At 28.9% G+C, this 17,634-nt stretch overlaps 1 protein-coding gene across 2 annotated transcripts; it reads left to right on the top strand.

The window, feature by feature from the left end:
- The first annotated feature begins 1,335 nt into the window (after window positions 1-1,335).
- On the top strand, window positions 1,336-16,568 carry LOC116766874 (kynurenine formamidase). 2 transcript variants are annotated; one of them, XM_061526912.1, is made up of 5 exons: window positions 1,336-1,484; window positions 9,871-10,003; window positions 12,927-13,028; window positions 14,742-14,955; window positions 15,613-16,568. In XM_061526912.1, the coding sequence occupies exons 2-5, from the start codon at window positions 9,886-9,888 to the stop codon at window positions 16,070-16,072; spliced, it is 894 nt and encodes a 297-aa protein (XP_061382896.1). In that variant the 5' UTR covers window positions 1,336-1,484; window positions 9,871-9,885; the 3' UTR covers window positions 16,073-16,568. The 2 variants fall into 2 exon arrangements, with proteins under 2 accessions (XP_061382896.1, XP_061382895.1); XM_061526911.1 differs by lacking the exon at window positions 1,336-1,484 and adding an exon at window positions 9,271-9,427.
- Window positions 16,569-17,634: the final 1,066 nt, after the last annotated feature.

The raw sequence follows: 17,634 nt of genomic DNA on the forward strand, positions 1-17,634 counted from the left end.
CTTTTGGACTAACTTTGGTGTTTCCGATTTGTGTTGGAAAAAGTCATATTTTATTGATAAACTTAATGCAATAATAATCGTAATAAATTATTTTTAATGATACAATTATAGTTATATGTGGAGTAAAATAAAATTATCTCCGTATTTAAAAAAAAAAAACTTTAGAATTTGGTTATCAGATAAGACCTATAAAAAAGAATCTTTGTATTTACTGATGAGTGTTGATAGGAAAATATCAAATTTATTTACTTTTGCAATTTATTTTTAATATGCGGTCTTTTTAATATCTCGCTTATCAAACACTATGTAATGACACAGTTTCGCTGGACGTCACTAAGGCCTTCAATAACTTCCCGTTGTAGACTACAGTAGAAGCTCTCCAATTTCATGGAGTGTCTCGCTACCTCCGGCGGCTCTAGTAGTCATACTTGCTGGACAGAAAAGTTCTGTGTGATTGTGGCAGGCGGCATACCTTCCGTGACTGTAGCGTCAGATGAGGAATGTTAGTCTCAATCAGTCTCAGTCTCTTACCCCAAGTTTTCAACGTAATACATACAAACAAAACGTAACAGTTTGTCATTCATAAGCCTTCGCACATTATTGTGAGCATTAAGTATGATCGTATATGAGAAATAGGAAAAGCTTTGTTTGTAGTGTGAGTATGCAAACTAGTAAACAACATATTATGAGATACAAATAGTAAGTCGTTTCTATGCTTTGTAATTAAGCCTAGATTGGTCAAGTCGAAGTAATATAAAATGCGCTTCTTATGACTTAGCAGATGAATGAATTTAATTATCATCTAGAAGTATACCGACGGTATTATAGTCAGAAACGGGTAAGACTTCAATTACTTATTATTTCTGATTACAAAATAAAAGTATAAATATTCGAGAACGTATTCTCAAACTTTATCATTTAAATATAACATGACAGACCTTATATGAAAGATAACAGTTACAAAATTCAATTTTTACATCATAACAAACTTATACCTATAGATCTTAATTAATGCTCTGTTTTAATAAAACGCTATGGAAAATATAAAAGTTCTATGTTCTATGATAATGAGTCAACCTTCACATACATTTAGTTTTGGGTGATATTAAAACAGCCGTACAATATTTTAAAGTGAACTGTTGATTACTTTTCAAAAATAATATGTTAGATCGGTATTATTTCTATAAGTATAAACGAATCCTGAGTTTTATAATTAATATAAATTTTGATACTATTATTCCCGGATAGATATGTGTAGATTCAAATCATTAATTAAATAAACAAGGGAAAGTGCATCCACTGAGTTTGTATAATAGGACCGGTTGTACTACATAGCCGCGGAGTTATAATTAAACGAGGCGTGGAGTCCCACAACGGCGGACGTGACCGGTGCGCTTGCGCATCATTACGAGATCTTTGTTTACTAACAGTTTCTATATAGTTTTTCTATCACATCTGTTCAATGCAAAAGGATCATATTAGGGGTGAGTTACCATATGAAGCTTGAGTTACAAATTTAGTATAAACAAATATAAGCGTAGTTAGTACTGTTACTTTTTATATTTAAAACGTGGTTATCATTGTACACACATACTTGGCCGGTCGTATACGCTTTGAGGCTGTTTACAGCACCTGTGTTTTTTAAAATAATAGTGAATAGGTTATAGTTGAAACAGACATCGTTATAATTAAGATTTATTTGACAGTATGTTAAAATTTATTTATGATTTTTTTAACGTTTTATATACATAATCGATCTATGAAAGGATTGTATAAGAATGTTTGTTTGTTACTGAAATCTGATGTTAAATATTTGATTTTGCTTCTAAACATACGAATGATAACATTTTATATACCTAATGAAATAAAACTCATTTACATCTTTATTTTAGTGGGATACTTTTGATATAACTAAAGAGAGTTTTTTTAAATTTTGGCTTAAAGCTTCTTTCATTTCTTTACCGATCAAACAAAGTTTATTTTAATTTTACCTGATAATAACTTAATAAATGAAAGCTTAAAATATATTTCGTCATGTATTTTGTAAAAAGAATGTAGTAAAATTTTTCCAATTACTTTGTTTATTTATCAAACATACAGAGGTCTAAGAATGCGATAACATAGTTTAATGTAAAATAAATCTGTTTAACCATTAAAATTAAATTTAAGATAATAATTGTTAGGGTTCCGTAACCAAAGGCCAAAAACATGACACATACTAACACTTTGTGTAATGAAATCGTTGATATATTAAGATTTTAACGCGAATTTCTATGAAGATAAATTTTCATATCAACTCGAAACTAGAATTCAATATCTGATAATAATAAGACAAAAGCGATTTGCGAAAAAAAAATTCTGGAATGTTTGCTACATTTGTAAATATTATATTACAAATTTTAATCATGAATTTTAAACTGAATTTTAAACATGATATAAAAAATTGTAAAGAAAATAAAGCAATATTATATTTGTAAAAAAAAATATATGTTACCAGTAACAGTTTTGACAAATTTTTATTTATGAAAGTACATAAGATTCGAGGACAATGACAAAAAAATTTAACGTGTCTGTGAGATATTAAAAATAAATTTAGGACGTAATTATTGAAGGATAAAGTTTTATCAACAGTTGTTAATATCATTAAAACTAAAAAAATTAAGGAATCTTTCATGAACTAACATTTTTTTTCGTGACGGACTTTATATACACTCAATTCTTTAAGTGGCTTAAATAAAATTGCTTCTGATTTTTTTTCTTACATAAAACATAAACTACAACACAAAACATTTTAGCTTGCTCTTTTTGTAAAACGTGACGTTTTATCACTATAAACTATTGGTATGTACAAAAAAGTTATTGAACTGAAGGTTACGACCATTGTCATAAAACTAGATCATAGATATTTAATTATTCTCCTTATTTCCTGTTTAGGTGCCATAATTTATGTTAATTTTTAATTCCTTTATGTTAAAGAAATATAGAAGAAGCAATACTTTTTAAAAGAAATATTCATTGAATTTGCTAAAACTTCAGTCAGAATAGATAACATCTTTAATTCTCTGAATGAACACATCTAACGAAAAAGCAAAAGGTATTTTTTTTTAACGATATTTGTTCTTCTTGTATATAATACCGGCTACACAAGTCAAGACTTGCACAAGTATATTGTAACGTAACGGCATTAAGAAACAAATTTTTGACAGTGACAGGTCTATTTATAAAAAAACAGTTTTTGCTCTCACTCAGTAATTTACTAGTCGAAGTAGTTTTTACTAGTTTTAAAAATGTATTTAGGATGTCTGTCATATCTATTACAACAAATGTATAAAATTAATATCCGTGATTTGATATACGTATTTTTAGTTATTTACAAAAAAAAATTTGTTGTCATTAATCGCAATAAAATTATAGATAATCTAAAAAATTTACCACTACATGAATACAAAGTTGTCACATAAATAGACAAAAAAATAAGTGTCTGGTTTAGCGTAATTCGTTTTAAAATCTGTATAATGTGGAACAAATTGAGTCTTCGTATTGCCCCCGTTACTAGAATTTCAGTAATCATATTCTAATGTATTCAATGTCTCATGAAATGAGATCTGATAGTAAACTATTAATTTACACCAATTGTTCATAGCAATGTCACAATTAACTTAGATGTCTATTTAATTCACTCTTGAAATTCGCTGATAAGTTTAAATGAAACTAATATTTTCGGATTGGGTACTACGCGTTATCTTATTATTTTTAAAACTACTTGCTCCCGATGCGACGTTTCGTTTACTTTGCAGCGACCCTGATCACGGACAGACAAGACGTCAAATACCCGTCAGGAGTATGTAGTTTTAAAAGTCACAAAATAAAGCGTAGTAATCGAAAGAAATCGCGAATACTCGCCAAAGTCTCACATCTCATTCGCTGATAAGTTATTTTCTTTTATTTTATATTACTCTATTAAGTTATGTAAACAGTCAGTAAGAATTACTATATATATATGTATTAATATATATATAACAGGATAATACTAATATAATGTCAAGAATTTAAATGCATACTATATAAAAATATCACTTGTCCATATCGCTATTTATTCTATTGAATGTAACAATAATCAAACATGGTATAAAATTAAAAGCACTAAACAAACAGTTTAGGTAAAGGAGTTATAGTAATTCATTAAAACCAAAATACAGCTAAGTCAATTAGTTATGTATCTTGGAAATTCACTTCCAATTTTGATGATTTTACTTGAATCGAAATTTGTGTTACATTGAACGGGTCCATATAAAGGCTAACGTGTTTAGCTTGAAGATAAAAATTAGATGAACCTACTCTAAAATGAATAAATGTATATTTTTTTAATGGAGCAAATCGAATTAGTTTATTTATTCTAAGTAACATATATCACAGATTAAAAACGCCGACCAAACAAAATGCCTTATGATGATTATATTATGTAAGAAATTAGTAAAGAATCCTTTGTAATGCTGCATAAATTCAATATGTTGTATAAATGTTTTAGATAGTAAAGAATAAAATAACCACTTTATATGCAACTGCGAACTAGCTGTGATTCAGACATTGTTACTTATTGTATTAATAACCTATATATATATATTTTTTTTAATTGTTTACCATTGCCTTCGGTTTCTAAACAGACAGGTCTGCAGGACATTTTGCATCAATAAGCTAAATATTATAAAAATAATTATTAAATATTTATTTGAAATACCTAACTTGCTTGTCTAGGCTTTCAAGGTAACCGCACATTTTGGCTATAGTCATCCACGTAAACGCATTATTACGTTTATTTTGATTTCTCTGTTGCACGTGTTTTGCAGAGAAAAATACATGTGGCACGTTTCAAATTTTTCGTTCATACATCTTCGCATATTGTGGTATAAACGTGTGTAGTTAGTTTAAAGTAACTCCATCACGATTACGTTATTTATATAATAAGTATGGGCTTTGTAAGATGCATATAAGTGGAAACGTAACATCTCTAAATAAAAAATTCAATTAAATTAAAAACTCTATACATTAACAAACAAATTATACGACGATACACACGTGGAAGAAGTATTTAAAATATAATTAGGTACTCAATTAATCTCTAAATTATTTGTGCACATTTTTTTTCTCTTTTCCTCTATATGTTGGTTTATAATATAAATATAAACCAACATATTGATAACATATTATATATTTTTTTGTGCTGTCGGGTAAAAACCATTTTTATTTCGTTTTTTTTTTTCAATAATTCGTCTGAGCGTACTCATAGTTCATATATATATATTACGTTATAATATACGGCCAGATTATCTTAAATTTAAAACACTAGTTGAATCAGTTTTTCGATACGATACTTTCGAATTACAAGTCAAGTATTTTCTTTATTTTTCTTTACTAATGCAACCTTGAAAAGTTACCAATACCCTATTTAAAAGATTTCCCACACAAATACGTACCAAACTCTTCTATCACTGCTATCTATCTACTATTATCGTTATATGTATAAAAGTAATTCAAAATTAAGGGCTTTTCCTTAAAAGTCTCTAAAATATAAGGACTATTCATCTAAACCAGCAAAAACATATCTTATTGGAATGCAGTCCAATTCCTTAATAAAAAGTGGCTTTGAAAAATACAGACTTAATCGAGACGATCTACATGCTCTAAACTGCCATGCAAAATCATAAAATAAATACTTCGGATCTAATTCTATCCAAAAAAGCAATCAATGGCTAGGCTATGACTAAAATAACTTAAAAATTATCCTCCCATATTCTAATCGTCTTTGGATAGACGGAAATTTATGACTATTTTAATTTATGTAAGAGATAGAACTGAACTGGAACTATCCAGATTTTTCTTTTAAAAGGGGAACCTAATAGTTTGGACCGTATTTGAATTGTGAATCTGGCTGCACCGTAAAAACAAATATACATATATACATCGAGAAACAAAATACGTGTTTGCAAACTATAAATGTATGAAATTGTGATGTTCGTTTGATGTTAGGGCAGTTTTGTTCAGCTTTTCTTTCCGTTTTTTTGTTACTGTGTTATCGGCAGATATCCTTATATGTGGTATATTTTTTGCGAATTGAGCTATCATTCATAGCCAATTATTCATATTAATAATGCAATTATGTTATAGAATATCAAGAGAATTGGTGGATTTAGCCTGTATTTTGACTCTATCTGTCATAATTTAAACTGCCCAGGATATAAAATATAAACATTATCGATCCAACTAGTGTACTTCTAAACGAAAAATATCATGACAAGAACAAAATTCAAAAACAAATAAATTTGGTAGCGTCATTACAAAAACTGTTACGATACTAATCACATGATAAATAAATATTATGAATAGTTGACTATAAAAGAATTCAGCTGTTATCTTAAGCTTTTCTCATTATTTAATTTAAAAACTCGAGTCAGATGGCTTTAAAACTTGTAATAAATCATATTGTAACTATTTGCTCAGTACGATAAAGGTACATACCTCAGATAAATATCTCAGATATAAACATGCCGGTTTATCTTCTGTAAATCTTCATAGAAATGGCTATGACCGAAGATTTATTAATGAAAAATACAAATACCTCCAATGTTTACATTCACTAGACAAATCTGTACAAAGAGCAATACACACAGCATCCATCTCGAGTAATCTTTAAGTTCCACCAATTACATTCATCTAAAAGGTTTTAGTCGCAGTATTAATTATAGGTATAGTGTAAAGTCGTTTTCAAGTTAATCAACCCGTAATAAGCTTCTCGATAATCCCTTTCAACCCCGGAGGGTTGTGCGTTCAACTGGGATTAAAGGCCACGTACAAGACGAAATAAACATTCCTATGTACAGCGAACCCGCCGCCTTCCTCTATAAAAGATCTTGATATAGTAAATACATTTTAAAAATATACAAAAAGTAAAGTATTTTCATTAAATATTACGCATAATCAGACAGAGTTATCAATCATTTCACACAAAATATTATACAACATTGTGTGTTGGATACATATGAAGTATGTACGTCATTTATGAAAGAACATGTTAGTTTAGGATTAATACTAAATGCCGTCTGTATCTTGTTAGAGTTCGGTATTTGTACATCATATATTTCAAACAGACGAGACGAGGTTATTGAGTATAATAAGTCGTAACTCACATAACTAACTAATTATATCATGAATCCTCATTGTAATATATAATTTATACATAAGGTTAACGTCTGCATAATGACTATTATGTATTATTATTATATATTGTTCGTCGTATTATACATACTCTATCAGATGCTAATCATACTATGTAAAAGTGAAAAAATACCATTAAAAAATTTTCTCCAAAAAACTTAACAAAAACTTGTTATCTTCATATCGTGTTCCTCATTTGAACAATGTTTTTTAACTATTTAATCTAAATTAATTGAATACAAAGACCAATTTAATTTCACAAACAAATAGTTCAGGTTTCATTTTGTTTAAATTGCAAAATCTGTAAAATTGTTTTAATTTCAAATAAGTCCCCACATTGATACATCTATAAATCGCCGAACATTCAATACTCAATCATAGTTAATCAATTATTTCCAGATTGATAGTAGAATAAAAATGGTATCCTGTTTGACATTTAAAGACAAGACCAACAATCGCTTATATTCATGGCTTTGATAAATTAATGCATTCAGTAACATTCTATATAAAAATTAATCGTTCAGTGCACTTCCTCTCGTAAGAAATTTCGTTTGTGTTAAATTCCACGTGGATCCGCTCACGCAATTCTCTTGAAAAGGAATACAAGTTGATATCTACATATATAACACATTGCTATTTCCGTGTTTTAAATACTATAAAAGCTTTATTTAGTATATATTTATAATCATATAATACAAATCCGTGTGTCTTATCGACCTTATTGGGCTTTTAGATTAAATTTACAACAAGTTTCTCAAATATTACTTTTAAAATAAGAACAAACATTTTTAAACAGAACAAGACTCCTCTTCCGTCGGCTTAATCGATAAAAAGGTTTTACATCTTAATATATTTATTTTATTATTTCATCCCCGGTGACGATTTTCCTAAACCTTTATTCTAAGTTGTGGTTTTACTTGTTTTTGACGACGTTCTACTTTGACAGTGAATTTTGATTGTAAAAGTTTTACAATTAAAACAATTATAAATTAAAATAGATTGTACAATCATCATAAACGGTTAACATTAGGTACTTTTATTTTTATGAAAACCTTTCTATATTTTATTTTGTGACATAACTATAATTATTGAGTACCTAGTAAGTAAAAAGTTTACAGGAAAAAATGAAGCATCGATTAGGTTGTAGTGAGTTAGTAAGTTATTGGCCATTGTCAGCAGACAGCGGAAAAAGCTTGATTTCGATAGTTTAACAATATCCCTTGGAAAATGCCCCGGTTTCTGTCCAAAAAAAAAATCTGAGTGAATGAACCCATTATTGTTGGAAATGGAATGTTTCCCAATTCTATTGCTCACAGCTTCGTTTCCAAAAGAACTGGAAACTAGAGTCAAATTCGATGCAGCTGAAATATTAAACCAGGATTTTTTTTTCCAATGACCATAAATTATACAAAAACAGAATGAAAATGTACGATTCGCTTCTCTAAAGCAAAATGTTTCACAATAGGCTTATAAAATGCGTTTTTATAGTAATGTGATATCTTAAATCTAGGTCAACAACCGCTTGCTTTGTTAACAGTAGACATATTATATATTATTATTAATAAATGGCGACTAGCGCTGATAGCCTTTTGTATTCTTGCAAAATCGGGATAAATTAATAGCAACATACGCGATAACACTTAACTCATGAACAACTTCGTTTTAATTTATTTAACAAATCTTAAAGTATGACAACTGCGGCAGACCTATTACTACCGACTAACGAATGAATATTCCTCAGAGAAATGTATATTTTAGTAAAAAAACAGTACAAGTTTGTTTGAAGGTTAATCAGCATGGTAATAAAAATATATGGATTAGATCTTTAAAAATATTATTATTAATAATGTCACCTTCACTATCTATCGAATATATTTACTTAAAAATTTTATAACATTCAGAAGACCGAGTTCAAGAAAAATATTTTTATTAATTATATAATAAGCGTAACCCTTAGCATCGTTAGTGATATATAAGGTTTGTGTTTATAAACAAATGCAATAAAAACCATTATTTATCTGTTTGTAATCGGTTCATTTGTAAGTGATATTTCAGTTCGGAAACTTCTCGTGGCAGTGTAAAATATAGTCGAACCATATTTAAAGTGAATGAGTTAAGTTGTATTTGTTGATAGAAAATTAATTGTTTTTATATAAATTTGTTGCTGTCACGTGATAGAGTGTAACAAAGAATATAAAGAAAGTGCACCATGGTGGTTGGTAGTCCATTTCATTAATAAGTTCTATGACATTACTTAAACAATCATAGTTAAATAAAAGTTATTTAAGTTTATTAGGTTCAGTTGATTATCATGTCATAAAACGTTATCTCTAATTTGTCTTCATTTACAACCAATGTGATAAGCACTAAAAATATGAGCAGATTATTTATACACTTAAAAATGACATCATTTTTGATATTCAAATTTTATGAACAATGCTTCTGTTTATTTAAATGAAACTAATATTTTTCGGATAAACTGCGCGTGATTATTTTTTTTTTATGTAAAAAATAAATCACGCGCAGTTTATCCGAAAAGTATTAGTTTCATTTAAATGAATAAAACTCGCGAAAATCTTATATCTCATTAATACTTCTGTTTGATTTCATGTGTAGGTAAACGAAGGTTAATCACTATCAACATTATTAAACTTACAGATCTTTCCTTCAACTATGGCTCTGATAACGGACGATATGGATTTGGAGAAGCAATATTCTCCTAGCAAGTGGTCTAGAAGATTCTCGACATCGCAAAAAGTATTACAACACCATGTAGACTTCGTCAGCGCAGGTAATAAATTTGTGGTATCAATTACATTTTTTTGTAATAACTTACCGCTGTTCAGCAAATTATACTTGTACGATACGAGTATAATTTACAAGAGTTAGTTTGAGTATTATTTTTGACTGCTAAACTTATTACAAATATTTTCTTACATCATTTTATTAAAGATATAGAACATTTTTTTTAAAGAATATTCCTCGTAAGAAATTCCAAATAATACAAAATATGGACATCCTTGTGATTATTTTGAATTAAAAAAGGAATATTGTAAAAGTTCGCTCGACATTGCGTACAAAAGATATTGTATACTAAATGTAACAGACATAACAAATCATTACTTTTATCCAATTAAATTATAACATCCAAATATAATAACTTTTGTAGGAACAAACATGTACACATGATGCACGATCTTTTATACTTAAACGCATTTAAAGCCTTACGCCGTTTTAGATCAATTATAGCTATAAAATTCTATAAACAGAACTGTAAGGAAATACAATAATATGAATACACACCTCGTCTGCCCGTGATCACGGTTGCTGCAAAGTAACCGAAACGTAGGGATTATTTAGTTTTTAAATAATAAAATTCGCGTAGTAAATCCGAATAACACTAGTTTCATTTAAATGAATACTCGCGAAAATCTTAGATCTCATTATACAATAATATGGTTTTCTTTATACGATATTGTTTATAGGTATTGTAAAATTAAAAAACTTCCTAACGAATAACTTCAAGGAAAACAACAGATCGCTTGTATGGCGTATGCAAGTAGCCATTTAAAGTGAGGCGATGATTCAAGCTGTTATAAAATATTATTATGGTGAAATAATCTTAATTTTTCCTTGGTATAGTTACTGTTCATAGCTTTAAGTCTCTCATATGAATATTATGAGAGTAAACGTTACTCAATAACAATATGCTGACAGTTTGGGTACGGGGACCCGAGTCGAGAAGAGAGACGCCTTAAAACGGACATAAATAATGAAAATAATTAAATTTATCATATTACTAATCCTCACAAAAAAGATACTTCTTTAATATAAGTTGAAAATTTCAGTAGAAAAATTTAAAAAATTACATAAAGCTACTCTAACATACCTCGTATTAGTTATTAGAACAAATTGTAAGACAGTTGTAAGTAATCCCGTTTTGCCTCGGGTCACAATTTAACGGTACACGCTTATATAATATATTGAAATAAATATGCTGTAGAAGTGGGTGTTCAAAAAGTTTTACCATTGTTTTTTTATTACCATATTATTTTATTTTCCCTATATTTTTTCCTTTATTTAAAATCTTATTTATTTGTTTAAGGAAGGAAACAAAAAATAAAAACTCTATTGTATATTAACTCGATGATATTTTAATAATGAAAAAAGAAGAAAATTAAAAGTTTTTAATAAAATATTAAAATAAACACTCTTTATATTCATATTTGACTAAAACATTATAAATCTTAATTATCTGATAGCTTGTTAGAAAAAAAATTATCGACGCTGACAGATAGTTGTATGTTTATGAATGTAACCTTTTTTATATTCAAGAATTCATACGTATTATATTATTATACTACAAATTATATAATATTAATAAATTTTGATTCCACAAACAGAAAACCGATAAATGTTTTTATATTCCGACATCGTCTGAGTGTATGCTCATTGTTATTTTTATCATACGGAAAAACGGAAAATATTGTTGTAAATACAAAATCACGGAAAACATTTTGGTGAAATAATAGAAACAAATCAATCTCTTAAATAGAGGCTTTACGGAAATTTATACTAATTTATAAACAGTAATCCTATGTTTATTTCAATGATAAATAGATCTGTTTTGTTTACATTGGTCTAAATTATGTTTCTCGATATAATTGTGAATGGACGGTCGAAGGCTTGGCTCTGCAACTGATAGTACCTTTGAGTTAATTTCCAAGTGAACTTAAAACAGTGTTTAGCTTAACCAAAAAAACAGATTATCCCTTATTTTATATGTGGAACCTCTAAACAGGTACTTTGAATTTTTTTATATTTCAATTATATTTACATTTACTTAGTTAGGCTTTCAATAAAAGGGTTTGACTTCAACTATTTTCATGTCTGAGAACGTTATAGCCAACAAACATTTAGAGTGACAGAAGGTATCTTGATCTATGAAATTTATAAATACTAATTAAATATTATATGAATCATTGACCTTTAAGTTCTGCGTAATAAGCTCAATTTAACAGAGACAATTATTTGAACGTGTTTACTGAATGCTTACTATAAAACTTCATCTCATTTCCATTAAATAGAAAGTTAAGTCGATGAAACAAGACTTAAAATTTTCCACTCCTTTAAAAATGAGGTTGGCCACAATTTTTTTAACATTCTACTGGTTACCAGTTGTAACTAATTTATTCTTAGTTAAAAACAATTACCGACTTACAATTTTTAAGATCGATTGCAAACAAGCAAGTTGTTAAAAATATTATGTAAAATTAAAGGTAGGATAAAAAAAACTCTAGGATGTTCTGAGTAAAAAAATGTTATAATTGTAAAGATTTCTTCTAATTTATTTCGAACCTTACGGAACTTACCGTCTCTTACGAAATTTGTTGCCCAGAATACAAGATCATAGACTATTAGATTTTTTGTATTGGTCGGGATAATTCGTATTTAGAGCAATCATCTAACCACGATTGTCATTGGAACGATCGTCCTGAAGAATGTAGTTGCAATTTCCCGCACAATGTAAACTTGAATTTTTATCAAATATGGAGAACTTTCTGCATATTTCAGTCATATTGTCAGTAAAGACAAAATTTCCTATATACGTATATACCAATTTTGGTCTCTTTTTTATGAATTATTAGAGTTGTTCTGAAAACTTATCAGGTAATTTTTAGTTTCCATACATTTTTTTTATTTTTTTTTTGCAGCAAGTGAAGCAGCCATAAACAACGTGCCTCATAAACTAGAGATCGAGTACGGATCTACTCCAGGACAAAAGCTAGACATTTTAGGCACCGATCTTCCCGACGGTAATGTTGAATACACTACTACATACTACTTAAAATTAAATTAAAAATTCTTAATTCCGTATAATTTTATCTATCCTGATTATGTATTATATACATTCGCTATTTATTTATGTACATCTTTTTCGTGATTGTAAATATTTATATCACCTTACATTGTTGCAATTTTACTGATCGAAAACGTATATTAATTGCTTGATTTAAACTTACAATCTCATTTTATAAGTTAAGACATTTCTCTAAATCCCATACCTTCGATTTCTATCCTGATGAACATAATTTATTTAGATCAATGGGAAAATTCCTTAAAACGCCAAGTGAATTCAACTATCATTAATCAAATATGTATATTGTAGTTTGTACATTTTAACACACGTATTATAGAAGATTTTTTTTTGTACATTCACCTCTAACAAAACATATTTTTGCTGTCACAAATATTAATATTTTTATTCCCTATTAAATATTAATTAAAATGAACAAATACATATTTACGTTGCTATTGTACAATGACACGTCTATATTTCAAAAAATTATCTCGAAGTTAACCTGTCCTTCTGGAGAATATTAAAAAGACAGACATTACATATTTACTGGTTAGTCAAGTTATTTGCTCGCTTTAGGGTTTGTGACATAGCCGGATTACCTTGAATACTACGAATTTAAATTTTTTTCCTTTGACATAAAAAAAATATGACATTTTCAATGAAATAAAGTAATTATTACTTTAAAAGTCTATTGCATTGGGTCTTTTAAAATTGAAAAGTAACATTAGATCTACATATTAAATATATGTCCAGGATTGTAGCGTTTTATTTCTCATCAAACACAGAAAATTGGAAACAAATATGAGCCCTTGAAGATGTCTATGTAAAATATTATGAGGACGCTGTATGGTCTTGTATGATCTGATTCTGAAACTTAAAATACTTGTGCCAAAGTAAAAATATTGACAACTATTCTTACTTAAGAGCTTTTCGAGCACATTAGCTAAAGTGCCGATATAACAAAATCCAGCAACTCCTCATATAGCGCTCATCCTAAGCTATGTGTTTGCTAAGAATAGAAATAAGAATTAGTTAGAAATTATTTTAATTATTTTATCCAGAAAAGTTCTATAGTTTTACAGAGCAAAATTTGAGTCAATAAATATCTTAATATCTTAGATATAATTAAATTTTTCCTTGATTTTTTACGTACATTCAACATCTACTTTAAAAAAGTATTAAATTACGTAATATTCTACGCGTAAATCATGTAAATTTACTTTTGTACTTTCGTATCTACGTTTTCTATAATTTAATGTTCGAGCTCTAGGATTTAGAATACTTATATTAAAGAACACCTTCTATATAAAACTCTGTTTCAGTTATTGAACACTCCCAACTGAACCACCAGGAAAATTAATTCCGTCACGATTGTGGTCGTACTGTTGAAAGGCGTATTTATTGACCTGCTTTTTAGTTCATTAATATAATATACTTATTTCTCATTTAGTAAAGCTCAAAGCTATCAAATAATGTTATGACATAAACAATCACCACAAAAAGAATAAATAATTAATGAAAAAAATATAATAGACATTCCAATTTATACCAAAGAAACTTTACAATGCGTATGATAAAGTACGTTTCATAAGCAAATTGAGGTACAGATTCAATATTTTACCTCCAAAATAGTATTATTAATTTCGATTGTCATTTATTTCATTTGCAGATTCACCGATTCTCGTCTATGTACATGGCGGTTACTGGCAGGAACTCTCTCGTGAGCTATCGCGATACCCAGCACAGCCTCTCTACCGCTTTAGGATAAAGACCATCGTGATTGGCTACGACCTCTGTCCGGCTGCAACGCTACCGGAAATCGTAAACCAGATTCAAAATGCCGCGAAATTTGTATTTTCATACGCTGAAAAAATGGGTTCGAGGTATGCATAAATAATGTACATACTACATGCATATGTTATGACATCGAAATATTATATTATGACATCGAAATACATTAAAATTATTTGCACACAACAATTCATTTGGGAGCTATTGTTATTCAATTATTATTATAGTAGCTCGTAATGTGCTCCGACAATCTTTTTTTTTTAAATTCAACTCAGTACAAAAATCTTCAGAAAACACTTATATGAATAAATATATTTTTTTGACACATACATAATTACATTTACACGTATGTCAGTGACATCAAAGGAATTCAATCGAAAGCCGTCCTTTACGATTATTTTTTTTTGACTAAAATATGAAGCTGACATCGAGAACAACGACTAATTGGTTACCGTGATACAATAACAGTAGTCTATTGTAACCGCGCTTTGGCCTTGCACGGTCTGATTAAAACAAAGGATAAAGTATTGATGAAATGTCAATTAAATTATTATAATTAAACTCGTTAAAGCGTCTTTTATTTGTGATAATTAATCACGCATACTCGATATCACGACTCATCTGTGATCATAATGTGAAATCCCGTACACTCGTATTCACATATAAAACGAAATAAGTGATGTTTATTTAAATTTAAGTTATAGTAAAAGGATATAATTTTTACTGTTCTCTAAATATATTTTTCACAGGGGAGTTTATTTTGCGGGTCACTCAGCTGGCGCACATTTAGTAGCAAAGCTCCTTTCGAACTCCGATTTCCTTGAACACACGCCAGGGTCGTGCCGTCTGCAAGGTGCCTTTCTGATATCAGGTGTTTTTGACCTGCGAGAACTAATCCACACGTCGGTGAACATGGCGGTGCAGTTGCCTAGAGAGTGGGCGGTGCCTCTGTCACCTCAATTCGATTGTTTCACACACCTCCAGGCCAGAAGAGTGCGGGTCTACATCCTGGCCGGGCAACACGATAGTCCTACCTTCAAAAAGCAGTCGAGGGAGTTCTATGAGCTGCTGTACAACACGTGCCTGATGCAGAACATGTATCTGGAGATCAAAGACAACATGGACCATTTCGACATCGTTGAATGTTTCGCGAACGACGATAACTATCTCAAGAATTTGTTGGTTCACGATATAAGGAAGCATTTATAAAAAAACGTTGAATAATCGAAGCCGGGAGATCTTATGATAGGAGTATATTTAATCGTTTAATAGAAAGAAGAACTCTATATAACAAAACACTATCAATGTTTTTGATCAGAATTTTAAAGACGCGTTGTCTTAAATTAATGTTTGGTTATTTAAAAATAAGTGTAGTTTATATTTGATATTTAATATAAAATTAGTACGCTTACCACAAGTTTGAATCCTCACACTAATTTCGAGCGTGATCAGTTTTTCATTCTTAATCTCCGCGATTTCTAATCCGTATTTTGTATGTAATTTTTTGAACGAGGAACTTGAAACGCATAGTTAGCGTGATGATGAAGACTTGTGTTAAGCGTACAGTTATTTCTCAGTGTACAGTTTTTGTATGTTCTGAATATGTTTTTATAGAATGTGATACAGAATTTGTGTTATAATTCTCATCGTTTTGTTTCGTAAATGTTTTTTTTAAATCGTAATATATTTATAACATAAATATAAAGTAGTTTTATTCCGACTGTGATTTTTTTTGATAAATTATATTTCATTCTGACATAATTTTTAATATTGAAATAAAATTTTTATTTTAATATTAAACCGAACATGTTATGCAAAGCAATTTAAGATTTTATGTTCAGATTTGAAATAGACCATTACAAAATAAAAAATAAAAAAAAACCAAAATGAATTTCCTATAATTAATAAAACATACAAATAATACGTCTTTAATTAAGATAATGTTTATGGAACCATTGATGACGAATAAAATGTTTCACTCTAAATTCTCTGCAACTAAATAAAAAATTAGGTGCTGCTGAGAAAAAGTATTATTTAAATTTAATTCCACTTACTTTTTTAGAATAAAATTTTACCTGTGTTTGATTCCAGCATTTTGGGTTAAAAATTCTTGAATCAAGTAGCAATCACATATAAACGTGAAGTACACACAGAACCAAAGTAAAATGGAAGGAAGGAATGTTTTCAGTCTAAAATTTGAGATTCGCTGTAAAACAAATAATCTTTTGTAGATACAAATCAGTATAATATTTTTGTTAGAATTCTTGTTGTTTTTTACGCAAGAGTATAAACACCCACAGACAGCTTATGATTTCCGCTGATGACAGTTTCATTGTTGGTATGTGAGTGAAAACTGCGAACCACCTGTGTTTGCTTTTACGATGCAGACGTCTGGTAAGTGAACGGAATAGATTTTAACGGAACTAATTTAGTTTTTTAAAAGACCGTCAGATGATAAATCTTTTATACCTTAAAACGGCAACTTATTAGGCTAGTATAGATTTTACTGCAGCTTCTATTTAGTGATTTAAGTGTAGTAATAACGTAAAAAAAATAAAAGTAACAAACGTAGCAAAGCTTTTGCATTCCTAGCTGAAGAAACAAAAACCAAGTAGCATATTGAAAAAAGAAAGAATAATATTTCAAAAATAAAAAAAAAAATGTAAAAATTTCGCCAAATGAAAATTTCAAACAAATATTTTCCCCCTTTAACATTAGATAGGTAAAAACATCTGTCACTCTCAAGTTGTATCAAGGCAAACCTTAACAAT

Source organism: Danaus plexippus (genome assembly GCF_018135715.1).
Source record: "Danaus plexippus chromosome 3 unlocalized genomic scaffold, MEX_DaPlex mxdp_30, whole genome shotgun sequence".
Classification (NCBI taxonomy): Eukaryota; Metazoa; Arthropoda; class Insecta; order Lepidoptera; family Nymphalidae; genus Danaus; species Danaus plexippus.

Excerpts from the sequence above, each read along its gene's own strand:
- LOC116766874 (XM_061526911.1), top strand. Across the intron at positions 13,029-14,741 it reads AGGCACCGATCTTCCCGACG|ATTCACCGATTCTCGTCTAT; the intron begins GTAATGTTGAAT and ends TTTCATTTGCAG. Across the intron at positions 14,956-15,612 it reads GCTGAAAAAATGGGTTCGAG|GGGAGTTTATTTTGCGGGTC; the intron begins GTATGCATAAAT and ends TATTTTTCACAG.